General features: G+C 45.7%; 1 protein-coding gene across 6 annotated transcripts in view; it reads left to right on the forward strand.

Moving 5' to 3' along the window:
* PLCH2 (phospholipase C eta 2) overlaps positions 1-17,360 on the forward strand; it is a 2,067,875-nt gene that overhangs the window by 1,519,206 nt on the left and 531,309 nt on the right. For all 6 annotated transcript variants that reach the window (XM_069610192.1, XM_069610193.1, XM_069610194.1 and 3 more), the window contains one exon: positions 929-1,022. In XM_069610192.1, the coding sequence (XP_069466293.1) occupies positions 929-1,022 (94 nt within the window). The remainder of the gene's footprint in view (positions 1-928; positions 1,023-17,360) is intronic.

The following is a 17,360-nucleotide window of genomic DNA, read 5'->3' on the forward strand; positions in this document are numbered from 1 at the left end:
TGCTCTTGTCCTCTTGTTGGCAAGCCTGGCTTCAGTTTGCTCTGGTGTCTCGTGCTCTGGAGGATGTTGCTCTTGTCCTCTTGTTGGCAAGTCTTGCTTCAGTTTGCTCTGTCATCTCATTTTCCCTGGAGAAAGTTGCTCTTGTCCTCTGGTCGGCAAGTCGTGTTGCTGTTTGTTGTGTTTCAGAAGCTCTTGATATTGATTTTCGCTTTGCATCAGATGGAGCTTTTCCAAGTTCGTTTTTTGTGCAGCATCTATCAGTCACTCGATGGCTCCAGCACATTTGAGAAAATGTCCAAGAAAGTTTGATTGATTGTGCTCTCTTCTCGTGAATGAATTTAAATAAACTTTAACCTTGCCATTTCCCATATTTGGAGTGGCGTGATGAAAAAATTACTTTTTAAAAATAAATTCCCTATAAAAATGCTTAATCATATTTCTTTTTGGCCTACTCACGACAGCTCTGAAAGTGAGTAGATCCCTTGACCAATGGCAAAGAATTTCAGGGTGGGCGGGTGCTGCATCCACCAATGAAACTGCTGCCTGCTGATGGGGCATTGCGGAAACAAAGGAACGTGTGACAATAGGATTTGCTGTCCAGCAAGCGGGCGGGAGAAGTGGGCAGGACACTTTCTGCCAGGCTGATGCCTCTTGCCGAGGCTGGACCTGGGTAAACACTCCAAGACCACTGCCCAACCCCTCCACACCCCCACCCCAGTCGGTATGCTACTGACTAGGGGGCATTCCAGAAGTATTGCTTTACTGAGGGGTGGGCAGGACTGGATGCTCCCCCGCAGTTGGCTTTCAGTGGCTCCTGTCTGTCGGGGGTTCTTTGCTTCCCTACCTTTCCATAAATGCAGCTATTTGGCATCCATCAAAATGAATGCATGTGCCCATTTGATTTATGCCCGTCTTATTCCTTCCACAGATGCCCCATGCCACGAAGGAATATTGCCTGGAGGTTGTGGAGAAGTTTGAACCATGCACCGAGAACAAAAACCAAGGGGTCATGGGCATAGACGGTAAGAACATCTATACTGTGGCATTAATAGCAACAGAGTTGTCAATAAATGGCACCATGAACCTTTTCCTGTTTTATGCACCCATGCTGCAGGCTACAGCATATGATGTCGGAAAGGGCCAATACTAAGAGTGGTTTCAGGTTCAAGAAAGCTATTGGCTTATGATTGTGCCAATGCTGCCACCTCCTTATTCTCCCTCAAGTACTTAATCCTCTGCTCATAGTCAGTACTTTGGGTGATTTGGTTGTTTAACTTTCAAAGAAGCCCAATATCAATATCAGAAGTTACAGACTGCATTCTGGGTAATGTTTGGCTGCCCCACTGTTAACATTGGTATTCATGTCGAAAGGGATGCCGTTTGCGTCCAGGACAGAGCTTGTGTGCCAGGCATAGATCTTGATATACTTTGAGAACTGTTACTCTGGAGGGTATTGTTAATTCTGAAAACACAATCCTCTGCCCTCTGGCAACTTGTCTTTCTATTAGTTGATTAGTCACGCGTGCTCGTGTGTGGGCGCTGTCGATCTGCCAGGTTGTCATCATTCTGGAATGGTTGAATTGTATGGCTCTTGGGCTGATTGAATTACATGGATCAATGTGTTAATCGCTTCTTATGTGGGGGGGGTTAACGACTCCATTTCATGTTCACATAATAGTCAGAGGGAGCGATATATGTAGATTGCACACAGGAAGATTGGTACATTCATAACATTCGTCTTTCCATGTTTCCTTTCCTCTGCAGAGCACAGTCCGGCTCATTATGTGTATAGTAGGAACAGTGACAATTTACTATTTTTAAGACTTCCTGTTTTTAAAATATCCATCTGATTGAATTGGGATGACCTGCTATATTGGCAGCATGGTGTAAATGCGGGTGATCTATGCAACCCCTGCTGTAAACTTCCCAAGTGATTTCAACTCATATATTTATTTTTTATTTTCAAAGGGGTGGTATTTTCCATACCACATGCTCTAAACATTCTTCCGGTACTCCAAATGAGTTACCATTCTTCTGGTACTCCAAATTAGGCCTTTGGTGTGTCCTCTAAACATTTGAAATGTAGTTCCTGTAAAAGGTGGGGGATGGATGTCCTCCGTATGAGCGGAAATCTGCTCACACTGTCTGTGCACATTCCCCAAATTCTTCTCACTGCACGTCCAAGTGCACGGGTCTCCTCACATTGCCAGCCAGGTAACCCAACTCCTCAAGAAGTCAGCCAATGTGCCCTACTCCTGTTGCTGCCAATCGTGCTTTACCCTGCTCGGCCAATTCCAAGCCTACTTGGGTGGGTGAAGAGATGGTGTGTAGCAACCCTGGCAATCGAGCTGACCTTCTACTCTCTGCCCAACTCCAAACCGCCCCCAAGTGCCCACTGATATTCCTGCCTCCTCTCATGCGTCCGTTTATTGACCTATATTATTAGTGTGGCATACATGTCGTGCGAGATTCTGACCCACTCCCAATCTGTTGACAGCCAGGAGGCGATTTAATGAGTGACCTTTCATTTTATCTCTGCCGGGCCATCATCGTTCCGGAAAGCCTTATCCAACTGTGATTCACAGCGTTCTCAACTGAAGCCTTGTGAGATTTTTGTTCAACGAGACAAGATAAAACAATTAAATATATGCCTGATTCTTCTTGCAGCGTAGTGCACTAAACCAACATCTGGTTCTCACAGCCCTAGGCCCAACCCTGCAATTTGTCTTTAATGTTTAACTTTGGATAAGATCACTCAATCCCTGTAGGTAGTTTTCAGTTCAAGGCGTGTTTGTGATAGACCCCATGCTCATCATATTGATATGCAGTGGGACTCCTCTACATTTCCTTGAAACATGGGAGCCGCACAATGAGTCCATGAGCCCCTACAACATCTCTTCATCAAGAGCACAAGTATAAAGAAAATCCAAGTTATAAGTAGTTGGAAATCAACATTAAATTCGATACAATAGAGTTAAAACTATTATATGAAAAGTTAGAATTCAGGCTTGTAGCTTTAATGAGACATATACAACACAAAGAAAATGTATCAAATACAAGGGGAGCGTAAACATAATCTAAGAAAAATCTGCATGTAAAAATAAATGATTTCTTCGATCAATTGGATTAACCCGTTCAATACAATCCATATGGTTGGCAGTTCCAAGCAGCTTCGTTAACCTCCCCAGATAATTTCAATTCGCTGCAGAGCAAGATAAATCCTGTACAGCACATGATGGTACAGTAGTAGCTATCTTCACCACTCAGGAACTTCATTAGTATGGCAGGCCCTGCTGTTAGTAGAACTAGAAAAAAGACTATCGTTGTAGTTTGCAACACCTTCACATTTGTCTATATAAATGGTTCGAAATACATATGTGAGTGTATCCACACTAGAATACTTTTAAACATCCATTATGGTTTAATCTTGCAAGAACAATCTGCTATTGATTGATGGATATCCATGACCCCCCCCCTTTTATCCAGTCCGGTGTCTGCATTGGTGGCAATTAATGATACATTTCTAGTCCCATTCTGGTTCATGAAGCGCAATAACTTCACTGGCTTCAAAAGCAACATTAAAGTAAAACCACGACCATCTATAGATTTGCAATGACAATCCACAGATTCGTTTGTTATATATTTAGATTTTGAAAATTGCATATTCGCCTGAAATGCTTCCTTGGGTGGCAGTTTACTTTCTGGGCCTCATGAGTCCGGTGGTAGCCATGCGGAGGTCATGAATTTACTGGCACCTGGCATTGGGTAACTACCGGGGCATTACAGCCCCAGACCCGGTAATTGCCCATTACCGGTATTTATTACTCCCCATTCCCATTTGAGTCCCATTGGACTCAATGGGGAGGACGGATGCACCGGCACCAGTCATGAATGGTGCCGGTGCATCCGTTGAGGTGTGCTCGCGGGTGCCAGTAAGCCCGCCAGGTCAGACCTGGCGGGCAGGAAGACACCCGTGAGCAGAACTCGCAGTTTGCCGGTCCGGTAACAACGCTACCGGAAAGCTTACCGCTAATGTTGTTACGGGACCGGCAAACTTGTAATGAGGCCCACTGCGTTTTCTACTTTCTGGAAAGGACAAATAACCAATGTACCAGTTTCCCTGATGCATTTGGTGTTTAATGGATAAATTGAGACTCTGATGAAATCCAAACTATGTACTATTTTCTTTGTAACGTAGAACTATTTTATAATAGTTTTAATCTACACTTTCTGTTTTTTATGATGTAGGTTATTGTATTGTTTTGTGAAAGGTTTGTATCACAAGCCATATCACATGCATACATTTACCAAAGAATCTGTGTTACTGTTTGGTAAAATGTCAAAACACTAGCGCTTTACATCCTTGTTCCTGGTGTCTGGATGTGTGCTCTGTCAAGTGAAATGTTGCTTTTGTGGTGCTTTTCCCCAGATTATAAATGTCACGCTGTCAGTCAATCCCACAGGTTTCATCCTGATGTAGTTGTATGGTTTTGTAATTATAAGGATGCTGAACTGGATCTACGTTGGTATTATTATTTCTATCTGTGCAATTTAAGCAGGGGTACTTGCTTGTATTTCGGTAGTCGGCCTGTCAGTCGTTCTGGTAAACATGATCCTAAATTGTAAGTCTGTATTCTGTGATGACATGGCAAAACGAAGTGTCTCAGACTTTGGGTCTTTTCAAAGAAAAGTCTTTATTAAGCAAGTGTAAGACAAAACCGGGCTTGAGGAATAAAGCAGTGTTCAAACACAAATGATTTAGAAGTCCATCCCTGTATGAATCGTGCAACCCTTGGAGTCAAAGGGTGCCCCAAGTACTAAAGACCCTAGAGTAAATTCGTCCGTTACACCTAATCCTCAGCTTAATATAAAGGTTTCCTGCATCAAATGTTCCTAAATTAGTGAGCGGTCAGAATGGCTAAATCAAATGGTGAAATTAGGCAAAAAACCTAGAAAAGTGTTGGGGGTAAAATATCTAACTGAAAGTCCTTCCCTAAAATACCCAACCTCCTGGTAGGCTTCCATGTTTCTCTTTTTCTTCCGCAGCCTTTAGCTTCTGCCCCTCTTCATCCTCAGGGGTCTTTTGTGCTCAAACTCGGGTCCTTTTTGGTTCTTTCTCTATTTGACCCTAGCCCTGTCTTCCTGCAGGTGTTCTTGTTAGTCTCTCTAGCTTCTGTCTCTTACCCCCTCCGTGGGGTATTCTCACTTCAGACTTGGTGGTCTTTTTCTTTCTATTTGCTTTGCTGCTGACCTCTTCAGGGGACTTGGCTGGCTCCTCTTTTCTTCTGGATTCTACCTTCTTTACCATCTTTCTCTCTCCCTTTGTCCCTCTCCTCTTCAGAGGAATCTTTGCTTTTTCCCCTCTTCACTTCAGGGGACTTTAGTCCCGGCCTCTCGACCAGCATCTTAGCAAGTTGTTGCCTTCACCTCTTCCCAAGCAGGTCAGGTCTTCCACCCTTTCAGCTTAGGTGGTGCTGCTGGAGTACTCTTCTTCCCCCTTGGTCTGTCAGTTTCCTCCGGCTCGTCAAGCAGTTTACAGGTAGGAAGTGATATGATAGGTTATTTATAACACGCTTAATACCCAGAGGTTTCTAAGCGCAGACCCGGGGATCTAACCTGTTACTGTGTCGTCTTGCTTCCAAGGCGAACATGTTGCTGCTGAGCTATGCTCCTGAGACAGCTGATTAGTGGAAAGCCCGGCTTACAGAATTGTAGGCTCTCTATTGATTATCCAGTTGAACCTTTGTTTTAACTATGATTTCACTTTCTTTATTTAATTTATTTATTCTTCTTTTATCCTGAGCCTGGTTTTTCATCTTTTGTGTCTGATCCTTGGAGCCCAGGTTTTTATTTTATTAATTTAGATGCACCCTTAAATTCCTAGAAGTTCCTCAATGGGGATTCGAACTTGGGTCCTCCCACGTGTTCTATTGTGTTGCAAACATCCTGCACTTGTGCTGGCGCTGTCGAAGGAAAAGGTTAGGGCCTTTCCTCTGAGGTCCTGCTGCACCTCTCTGTCCACATCTCTCACCCAGTTCTAACCCCCACAGTGGAACATGCCACTGTCCGTGCTCCTAGTTTACAGAACAGGCATTCTGAGGGGTGGATGCCCCGGTGGTCCTGTATTTGCCATGAGCTGCACCTCTGCTGTCGTCCCACTCCACCAGGCAGCACTGCTACCGCCACCCAGAAGTCCTTGGTGGGTCTCTTGTGGAGATTGCGGTACCAAGATTGACCATGATTTAGAAGTAATAGAAAATCATGTAGAAGCCTTACGTAAATAGAGCTGTGGCAAAGTCCCCTACCTGCCTCTGGCCACCACTGGATGGGTGTCTTGTGTCTGCGTGCCTCCCCGAACCAGTGGTTGATGAACCCAGGGTTGTATCGGGAGGACACCTCGGTCACCCTCCCTTGGTCCCGTTTGCATGACAGTGAAAAGTCAAGAGAAGCTTGTGCAGACTACCTTACTCCCAGCTGAGAGACTCTGTAACCATCTCTAGGAAGACCCTATGACCTAGAGGAAAACAACAAACAGTTCCCTTTAGCCAGAGTCTGCTTCACTCACACAATATTGGTAGCTGATACTTTTGCAGCTCGACCCGTAGTGTCAGAGAAGTCATGTAAAACACTAGCAAAGATAAACGTGAGCTAGATACAACATTGATAGCTTTGTTTTCTGGAGCCCCTATTTGATGCAATGTTGCACGTTTTCGGTTTCCTGACCACTAGTTTAACTGCATGGGATGCAAAGTTTCCAAACCATTGTCTCCCGGCAGAGCATTCCCTTGTTGTAGACACAGTTGCAAATGTACTGCAAGCCACCAGCATTCATTGTATATTTAAAGGATGTAGAAAGCATACCATGGGCCTCATTACAAATGTGCCGGTCCGGAAACGACGGTGCCGGTGAGCCTACCAGCATCGTTGTTTCCGGACTGGCACACTACAACTCTGCGGGTGGGTGCCATCCCGCCTGCCAGTGTCAGACCTGCCGAGAGGGATGGCACCCACCTGCAGAGTTTTCACGCGAGCATCGGCACCATTGTTAACGGTACAGGTGTTCCCATTTCCCCATTGAGGGTGGGGACTAACAAAATTACTGTCACCTGACTTCCTTGCCACCGGACTTGGAATAGCCCGGTGGCAAAGAGAAGTCAGATGGTGTTAATTTTTTATGGTTCCAGCGGCAACCCACCTGTAGCACCAGCAGGGTTACCGCCAGACCCGTAACGAGGCCCCATGCCTTTTTCCTGCTTACATTTCACACGCTGAGGCGAAAGGAGACCGTGGTCCTGCACAGACCGCTATAGAGTGACAAGAAAGGAACACACAATGGCTTGCAGGCCAGATGAGCTTGATCCATCCCCTAAACCCAAAGTGAGTCCAGGTGCATACATGCGCAGCACCCAATTGCAATCCTTCCCACATTACAGGACACTGGTGCAGACACCCCCATAAACTGAGGGCAGAGAAAAAGTACTATAGAAGCCAGCGACCCCAGTCAGTTGGAGTGGGTTGTTGGAGCATGAGGCTGGAGTTTGTAGGTGGTTGTTAGAGATGGAAGATTGGCGAGAGTATGAGATGGTGGCAGTTGGAGAGATAGAGGGTGAGAAGTTAGAAAGTTGGTTGGAGAGTTTGGCAAACAGTAGGGTCGAAGATCTTGAGAGGCTTGGTACAGTGAAGGCAGTGGTTGGTGGTGGTTGAAGTGATTGAGAAGGACAAAGTGGAACCACCAAATGGTTGGTTAACATCTGAAGGGGGTAGTAGAACAACCTCAGGAGGAGGTGGAAGGGGAAGACATCAAGTAGAGGTAGGAGAAAAATATCCGGAAAATTTAGATGGAAACTGTCAGGAGAAGGTGGAAGTAGGAGACCAACAACAGAAGGTATGTAAAGTACTGGAGGCTATGGTAGGAGAGATGTGTCTGAGGTGGTGGTATTTAGTCTCTGGGGAGGGCCATAGGAGAAGGATGGAGGCTGTGTAGCCAGGAACAGTTTGGGCATGAAGGAGTGTGGCTGAGAGGGGATACCTGGGGAGCCCTTGCCAGTTCTAATAACTCAGCCAGACAGCTAAGCCACACCAGATTCCAGTGGGCCAGGTTGGCCATATGCAGGATCAAAAGGTGGGAGGAGGAACGGAATCGGGTAACAGTAGTTTCCTCAGGTGTGTGATGAAAGAGCAGCTGAAGGGCTACAGGACCGGACAGATCTGAAAGGACTTGTTTTGCTGCCTCCCCAGTGTCCCTCAACAACACCAGGCATGACCAACTGAATGGCCTGTGAGGAGTAAATGGAAACGTGTGATCACTTTGAATATAAAATACTAAATGCAAAAATGCCTTTGTTCCTGATTCATGCAATTATATGTGGGGGAGACCCCTTGCAGCCCCTGCATTCTACCTTTACATAATAAATTACCGTTACACCCCCTCTACATATAATTACAGCAAAAACCGGGCAACTGAGCCATTTTTGCATACAGTATTTTGGTTGGCGCAGTAAAGCACTGACACCCGGTAGACTATGCTGCTGAGTTAGTCTTGCAGGTCAGGACCCCAGAAGCCTGCACCAAAGTAGTGGACTGAAGCAGGGTTTGGAAACCTTCAAGCGCACAATGCCCAGTGAACAGACAAGCTGTGGCATAATACCTGCCTGCGGGCTCCGGCGCAATATAAGCATATGAATAAATAGCTCAGACTTTAAAGACCACATGAGGTAATGACTATTTTCCTGCAGTACAGGGTTGAGTAACGGCTTCCCCACACGACTACTACAACAGTGATCTCAGACATAAAGGTGAAAGAGGCACAACATGATTAGTATACCAACTTCACCTCTGTAAAGTAGCATGAGCTGAGGGCAGGCTATACTCTTCAAGAGGCTCTGAGCAAGCCTGGAAGCAACCAAAACAACAATAGTGTGACGAGGACTAAAAGTAAAGGAACAGTCAATTTTCTATTAATATAAAACATGTTTTAAACTAAAAGGATGGTGTGGGTAACCTGAGGGTATTCTCACTCCTACTCCCCCTGGATCCTCTGCTTAGGTGGCCAGGGAAAGGCCGTCACTTTTGGATTCTGACCCTGTGGGTGGAGAATTGAGGGAGGATCACCTGGGTGGAGGGTGCTTGGGGATTGGGAGTGGGGTACCCCCAGGAGAGACAATGTATCCCCCTTTTCCTATTGGGGACCAACCTAACCATCCCACAACCTTTATGGGTTACTATAAAGCAGTTCCCCCCTCATTTCCCCACATGTGACACTTGACACTACTGGGATGAGGAAGAGGCAACTAAGAGTAATAAACACTAAACAATTTCAACACTTTAGTACTGGGATGACAAAAATGCCTGCAGAGTGCTGTGAGGGTCAGGCATGTCCCTTTTAATTATGGTCAGGCAAGTCTAATTTGGCATCCACACCTCCAGCCTTTCAAGGGGCTGCAGGTGTATGAAGGGAGACCAGTGGAGCGGAGAGGGGAGCAACAGGGAGGACGGTGTGTGAGAGACCAGCAGGGTACCTTGTTTGCGAGAAGGCAGCTGTGGTGGGACTGCAGAAGAAGCCAGGACGCCAGTAGATACCCCAAAGGACTTGCAGGGCCCAAAGTAAGTGGGCCTTGTACTTGCCACACATCTGGGAGCTTCTGTGACAGAGCGAGCAGCAAGAGCTGCGAAAGAACCCGAAGACGTCGCCCACGTCCATAAAGAAGCATTCAAATTGCCTGTATGCAGATACCCAGCAGGCGAGCAGGGCTCGCAACGATGGACTTCTTGGCTTCAGAAGCAGAGAAGAAACAGCGGGAGCCAGTGAGTGTCGGGGACGGCGCTTGAAGACACGGGCGCTCTTAGCAGACTGCAAATAACAGTCCTCAAAAGTAAGCAAAACAAATGCATATTGAATACAGAACTAAATGGAAACTTGAAATTAAGCAATATGAATGCATATTGAAAACCGAACTGAATGGAAGCTTAAGATTAAGCAATATGAATGCATATTGAACACCGAATTGAATGAAACCTTGAAGCTAAGCATATTAAATACAGAATGGAATAAAACTTTGAGCCAAGCAAATAACAGGACAGCCAAGGTGCCCATGTGAAAACAAACTACAGAAAATGACGAAACTGTGACAGTGTGTCATAGAAAGGTGGTGTATAAACAAACAAAACCCTCACAAAGTGAACTTGTACGACTGAATGCAGTGTGGCAAGGCCAAAGACTAGCAAGAGGTGTGACATGTTATGGCAGTGCCAAGAGACTGACAAAGAGAAGGTAGAGGAGTGTAAATCTCACATAAAAGCCCACAGGCCAATAAAGAGGAACTAGGAGAAGGTGACTTGGTGTACAGGGGCAGGCACTGAAGAACCTTTGTGGAATGGAGAGCCCAGGGATCCTGGTTGCACCACCTGTGATGGGTGGACCGTGCAGTCTGACAACTGTGCCTAGACCAGTGACACCTGAATGCTGACAATCAAGGACATTGTGAAACAAACCAATGAAAAGCACTGTAAGTGAACTGGTGAGACAAGCCAGAAAAAGGGTCAGGTTGACCTTAAGTTGTGTTAAACTGTTTGAAGAGTCTGAAACAAGTATTAGCGGCAAAGTGAAAGTCTTGGGGAAGGGAACCCTGAGACACTGCATGTGTTGTCTTGAGGGGAATCCCGAGGATTGTTTGGAACTGTATCACCTTGAACTTGAGAAAGGTAATTTTGAGACTTTTGTGGAACTTTCTTACACTTGGGGAGGGGGAGCTGAAAGAGGGCTGCGAGCTGGAAGAAGCTCAGAAGAAGTTTGAGTTAGGCACCATTTATATTATTATTGACATCTCTACACATTGTTTAGCTTTAGCTGTGAGGGCAAGTATAGGTTTTGGTCACAGACAGACTTTTAAGTTGAGCTCTTTGACTCTGACTTTCCTTAGGTTCGTTCAGTTAGGGAAATACCACCGTAGCATAGGGCAAGTTAGGCCTTCTACCATCCTGAAATTTGATTAAAAAAGTATTTTATTTTGAACTTTAAGTCTGTTGTATGTGTCTTGCTTCATGATGCCTTCACAAAGGATAAACTATAAAAAACTAGCGACCCACGCCGATAATGAAATGCACAAAGAATACAGTCTATAGATGAAAAGGCACTCTGGGTACTGCAGAACAGGGGTGTGCAGGTAAATCGCAGTGCAGAAAAGCCATACAAGTTTAAGAATATGTCTTTGAGTTACACTTTGTTCTTAATTGTCAGTAAGGTCCATAGAACATGTTCAGAGGGACAGGACCACAGATGCATTCTGTGAAGGCATCATGAGGAAGGACACAACAACAGATTCCAAATTCAAAAACTATCAGTTTTATTTTCTTAAAGGTCAGGATGGAGAAAGGCTTAACTTGCCCTATGGTAAGGTGGGATTGCCATACCTAAATAAAACTAAGCAAAGTCTGAGTGAAAGAGAGTTCAAATTGGGAGTCTGTTGGTGTCCAAACCCTATACTCACAACTATAATTAAACAATGTGTAGGGATGTCGAGAACCAAAAAAGAAAACGGTGTACAACATAAAGTTCTGAGTTTCTTTCAGCTCCCTTCCCAAGTATAAAATAGTTCTGCACAGAAAGTCTCAAAAAAATCCCTTTTCGATTAAGTGTACAATAGTCTTTTCCAGGCCTCGGGAGTGGGGGGAGGGGGATTCCTCCCCAAGTCAGCACATTGGGTTCCCTCCCCCAAGCCCCAAAAAATACAGTTCAAACAACCTTAAAAGGCTTATGTTCAGGACTCACGGTTCCCTTCCCCAAGTTTCAAATGACACGGTTCATCAGAAAAAGAAAAGCAAAATTCTCTCCACAGTTCAGTCACTGTTATTTTCAAATATTTGTTCAGATAATTTGTAGCTTTCGCACAAGTTGACAATCGCACTGTAAATCGGGCTTCAGTATCCTTTGTTTGCCTGTTTTTAGCTTCATATTAGATTTCAGCATGCTGTGGTCTGTTGGAAATTATATTCATTTTAGCACTTCAATATAAACTGGTTTGCCTAGAAAACTTTCTTTCGTCTTTTTGGATTCTTACTGTTTTAAATCTGTTTAGTTACATGGTTTTAGTTCTGGTCGGCATTTAATAATGATATCTCTTACTTAGTGTAAGTTTTCCCTTTTTCGGTAGTTCAGTAGTTGTTCGTTTCACTTTAATTGACTAGTTCAATGTTCGGAGACCTTCGAAAACAAGTCTCTTACTACAATCGACCACTCCAATACTAAGTATTTCCTCTCTGTTTGATAATTGACAAATGAAATGATTGGAGACTTTTGAAAATGTGCTGATCTGCAGCACGCGACCACTCCGATAAAAAGTATTCAGGAAATCAGGAAATGTTCAAGTTCACACAGCAGGTTTCTCAAGAATCGGAAACTCATTGGTCGCTTTAGGAGTTGGCGCTGCAGCGCAAATCACACAGCCTTTGCCCTTTCGTGTTAGGGCTCCAGTCCCTGCCCCTCACACTCCTGCGGTGGTCCTCCAAACACAGGGGAACAAGCACATAGAGTAGAAAGGAAAGGGGCAGCCTTCCTGCATGACTCCCCTCGTGTTTTCCAGTCTACTCCAGGGAGTTCCAGCCACACTTTTGGATATTCTGCTGCAAGCACCGGCCTCCTCGTCGTCCTCCTGTCGATCCCCTCGATCTCTTCTGCCACTGTGCAGGGCTCCATTTATACACCTGCAGCTCATTGACAGGCTGCAGGTGAAGAGGATTACTCAACCTTGCCTGACCACAATTAAAGGGACATGCCTGACCTTCACTGTTCTTAGCAGGCAGCTTCCTTGTCCCAGTTCTAGAGTGGTAAAAGGACATAGTCTTCATTTCTCTTAGTTGCAGCTTCTTCCTCCCAGTGCTTTCAATTGTCGGGAAATTATGGGAGCTGGCTTATAAAAGCCCATGAAGGTTGGGGAAGGGTTGGGTTGGTTGTCTCTAGGGAAAGGGGGATACCATGTATCGCCCAAGGGCACCACACTCCCAGTCCTCACAGACTGTCCACCCAGGTGATCCTCCCTCGCTTGCTAGCCCCAAGGGTCGGGATCCAATAGTGATTGCCTTTTCCTGGTCACCTGCACAGAGGATCAAAGGGGTCTAGGAGTGAGAATACACTCAGGTTTCTCACAATACCTTCTTGTCTTCTTGCAGGATCTCCACAGTGTCAAGCAGGGTTCTTCTGTGCTATACAGTATGTTGTTGGGTTCCAGTTGACAAGCTGTCTCCGAGGCATTGAAAACAGTAGTGTGGTTCAAGTGACAATGGCTCATAGCTTGAGGAAAACTGAGACAGGCAGCTGACGTAGAATTGGCTTAGCTTAAAGGCTGGATGGGGTCTCGGCACAAGGAAAGAAGTGATTAAGCTTCAGCAAAGATGGCTCAGCTGGATTCAACAAACTGATGTGGTTCAACAAGTGGCAATGGCTTGTGGCTCGAAGAAGCTTGGAATGCCAATGAAGTTTCATTCAGATTAGCTCCAAGGCACTCAAAGCAGCTCTAAGTTGAGAGGCTATTATAGGATGCTCTGTTGGGGCTTTTCGGTGGGTCGAAGGTGCTTGGAGCATGCACAGCAACCCCAAATTACAGAGAGCACCAAAGGCCACTTCTTCCGGTCCTTGGGGAGCTAAGGGACCATTCACCAGGATCCTGAGGAAAGGGGAGTCTGTCTTCTGCCCTTCTCAATCGGGAGGGTGTCCAGGAACACCTGCAGGGGTTGCCACTTCTGGAGGCAGTCATGGGTACCAGTGTCGAGCCTCAGTCAGGCGTTCCCCCCAACAGATCTCTTTTGATGTTCTCCGAAGTGGTTACAGAGATGGTGTGCACCCTCCTTGGAAATTCCGGTCTTTAACCAATGGATGGGAACCCTGCATAGCCTTTACCCCACCAAGGCTTCAGTAAAATCTCCAAGGTGGTTCTTCCAGATGATGCTGATGCTCGAAGAGGACTCTCAGAGATGATTAAAATACGAGGCCTCTCATCCCTTCATACCGCCACTTTTCCACAGAGGATTCTTCCATTGCAAGTCTTCTTTAAGGGGACAGTCCTTACTGTTGTAACAAAGGTTAATCATTGTGATGTCGGCTCTCTTTTTGAGTGCTTTTTCTTCTGGAAATTAAGAGTTATTTCAAGAAAGAAGGGGGGGGGGCTTGAACATCGAAGATGGCTGACTGCTTCTCCAGTGTGGAGGTCCTCTCCCAATTAAACTATTCTTTCCCCCTACCTCCTGTCTACCTCAGATCAAAATAAGTCAAGTAAATATCTGATTGATGTGGCTTCCCCGTTTTATTGCAGATGCCCCTTTGAAGCACCCATGCTGCCCCTTGAGGATACGGGTCTGTTATCCTAGGATACGTGGTGTTGCTTCCCAGCACAAACAGAGCACCCTGGACAAGACCCACCATATGTTGTGGGTGAAGCTTCCAAACCAGATGCAATGGAGAAATGGCACTGCAGCTGCAGGACCATTATAATCCAAGTTGAAATTAAACCAATTATAAACCAATATAAAATTAAGTAATCAGATTGGGTTGTGGCAATTTTAACTGTCATCTGTCACTATATCAAACATCAGAATAGATTTATATGTATCTTTAGCCAAAGCTCTGCCAACTGACAAAAGAGAGTGTGTAGTGAAATGTATTTGACAAGGGGTGCCAGTACTTGTAAAGGTAGCCCATGGTTGTTGGAATGAATTTGGTTCAGCAGTTTGCTTTAGGAAGGCACATGTAGCGCCATATTGCCAAACCACCTTGTAGATTCTTGTGTGTCAGTAAATACGATCCAGCAAAGTAGACATGAGTGAACCATACTTTACAGCATGGAGCATTTTGAAAGTGGATCCTGCTTATGATAGCCCACTTTCTGAGAGAGCAAGCCACCCACCATTTCCCACAGCAAAAACCAAAAAGCTCAGTAATGCAGATGGGTGGATCACATACACAGATCATCCTGAGCGTTCCTTTTGGAAGGAGCACAAATGTAAGCTTCTTTTCATGTGTCACGAATGGCCTCAAATACCAAACGCCATGGATGAGGAGGTGAAGGGTGTACATTTTAATTAGGTCAATAATACAAAGATATGTCTGCAGCAGGCTGAACTGTGGCTCACTAATGGCTGTCCTCTCCCATGGGCATCTCCCCCCTGATACAAGCGTCCCTGTACCCCAGGTTGGATGCTAGCTATGGGGATTTGCTATTTAAGGTTCTAGATATGAGGGCCTAAAGGTAAATGCCTTATCTGTCTGACTCGAACTGGGGATTTTTTAGGGGCTTGCTGCCCTGAACTTCACCCGGGCTTCTCAAACACCCTGGTTTTACCTTATGACGAATCAACTTCAGGGGCACTGGTATCCAGGGATGAATATCCGTTTCTAAACCATCAATCAGCCCCACACCTCTAGTACACCAGAAAGGATCCTGACAGATTGGAAACACAAGCAAATTATAAAGGTCCAGGTCCAATTTTGGTAACGTGGATGGAATGGCAGACTTATCTCTGCAAGGACGTGGATCGTTGGTTAGCTGCAACACAGTGAAAATACAATTATTACCCAATGATAAAAGGAACTGTCCAGTCAAGGTTGTATACAAATATCTACTTTATTATTACAGTTCTGGCACACTACAAACTACAACCTATCCTGTAAAGGAATAAAGAGGACAGTTTCAAGAAGGAAAAGGGATGCACTCTGGATACTGACAGGAGGGTAGTCAGTGAAGTAATTAGTCGCCAAGGATACTTGGTTTCAGCACTAAAGGAGAAATGGGTCATAAAATGTCACTAGGGGCCTTATGAGAAGGACCATGGGACAGCACTGCAATGTACCTTGTACTTGTGGAAGTGCTTGGTGGTCGAGTTGTTTTTAGGGTGCTTTGTAGCTCCTGCGACCAAGATGGGAGACACCTACGAGTATCGGGCGTCAGACAGTTCGTTGAGCGAGGCTGGACAGATGGCTGCAGACTGGCCTACACAACGGCTCTAGGTCAGGAATTGTTGTCTCTGTGCCGGTTGGCTTGTCTGAAGCACTGGTCGAGGCATCTAGGATGACTTTGGCGACTGCACCGTGACAACAGTCATCAGCGGTGCATTTGGGTGCAGCTCGAGGGGCTTGGCTGACTCGGAAATGTCCTTTAAGGTGTACACTGGTTGATGCTTGTTGATGCACTCTTCCTAGCTTCTTCACTGGGCTCATGTCGTCCTTTAAAACTGACAGCCCGAAGCTGAGGATAGTGTTGTAGGCAATGGCCTTGTACTTGGTTTGGTTCAGAGACTCTCTGGCACTTCCCACCTAGGAAGCTTGCTGCAGAGCCTAGAAGAGCATGATGTGTGCTGGCTGGGTACCGGTTCTAGAGCTGCTGGAGGGTCCTCTGGATTCAGTGTATTCCTGTGTTCCCAGGGAGATGTTTAGCGGATGGATCTTGCTTCCCTCTTTTGAAATCCTGGCCTTCCTTCACTGGCGGAAGCTGCAAGGCAGACTGTACCTTCAGCCAGGGTCCCAAATAGTTCTTCTTGCTACTCCTTGCAAAGTCAACAGATGATCTGTTGCAAAGTCTACAGATGGTCTGCCAAAAGACAGGATTGACCCTCTTTTAAAGCCACATTGGCCCCTAGTGATGGGTGTAGGCTAAGCCTACCTTAATGAACCAATCCTGGGTATCCACCAACAAACTTCTGTATGCTTTGCAACAGAAAAGGTAAAGGGGTGAAAACATATAATATTAAGTCCCACCCCTCTTCCTGACTGTTGTGGATCAAAGGGTCTCTGTAGTTAATTGAGCTCTCTGTGGTTCCTGATTAAAGTGGCAGGTCTCCCTTGAAGCTGCCACGAGACCAGATTTTCGGTCGATGCCAAATCACATACTCGTAGCTTCTGAATAGGGTCCACCTGCGAGGATGACTACTGTAAACACACAGTCCCAGACAGGACAGGCCACTGCCCTTAAAACTGAGAAGTGCGAGCTGGCTTCAGGTTGACACAGTGCATTTCAAAAGTTGTTGGGGGTTTTCCTATCTTTTATTAAAACTCTGCAGCCAGGCCCCATATAGGGCTATTTGAAGTATACTCGTTTCGTATGTTCATTAAGTTAATTGCTGCCACCATCTTCAGATGGTAAACAAACGGACAGGGCGAATCAATGGAGCCTTTGATAGTTAATGAGTCTGGCATGTCTGATGGAAGGTTCTGGCCCTCCCCTTTCATCACGTACTCACCTGTCAGATGGAAACTAAATGACATTGGGGACAGCGCCTGTAGGCTGTGTCCACCCAGAGTAAATGGGTCTATGTCGTGCGGTGAGCACAGGAAAATGTCTGTGGATTAGACGCGCACTTTTTCCAGAGGTTGATCT

Source organism: Ambystoma mexicanum, chromosome 8 (assembly GCF_040938575.1).
Source record: "Ambystoma mexicanum isolate Mex_15411 chromosome 8, UKY_AmexF1_1, whole genome shotgun sequence".
Taxonomy (NCBI): Eukaryota; Metazoa; Chordata; class Amphibia; order Caudata; family Ambystomatidae; genus Ambystoma; species Ambystoma mexicanum.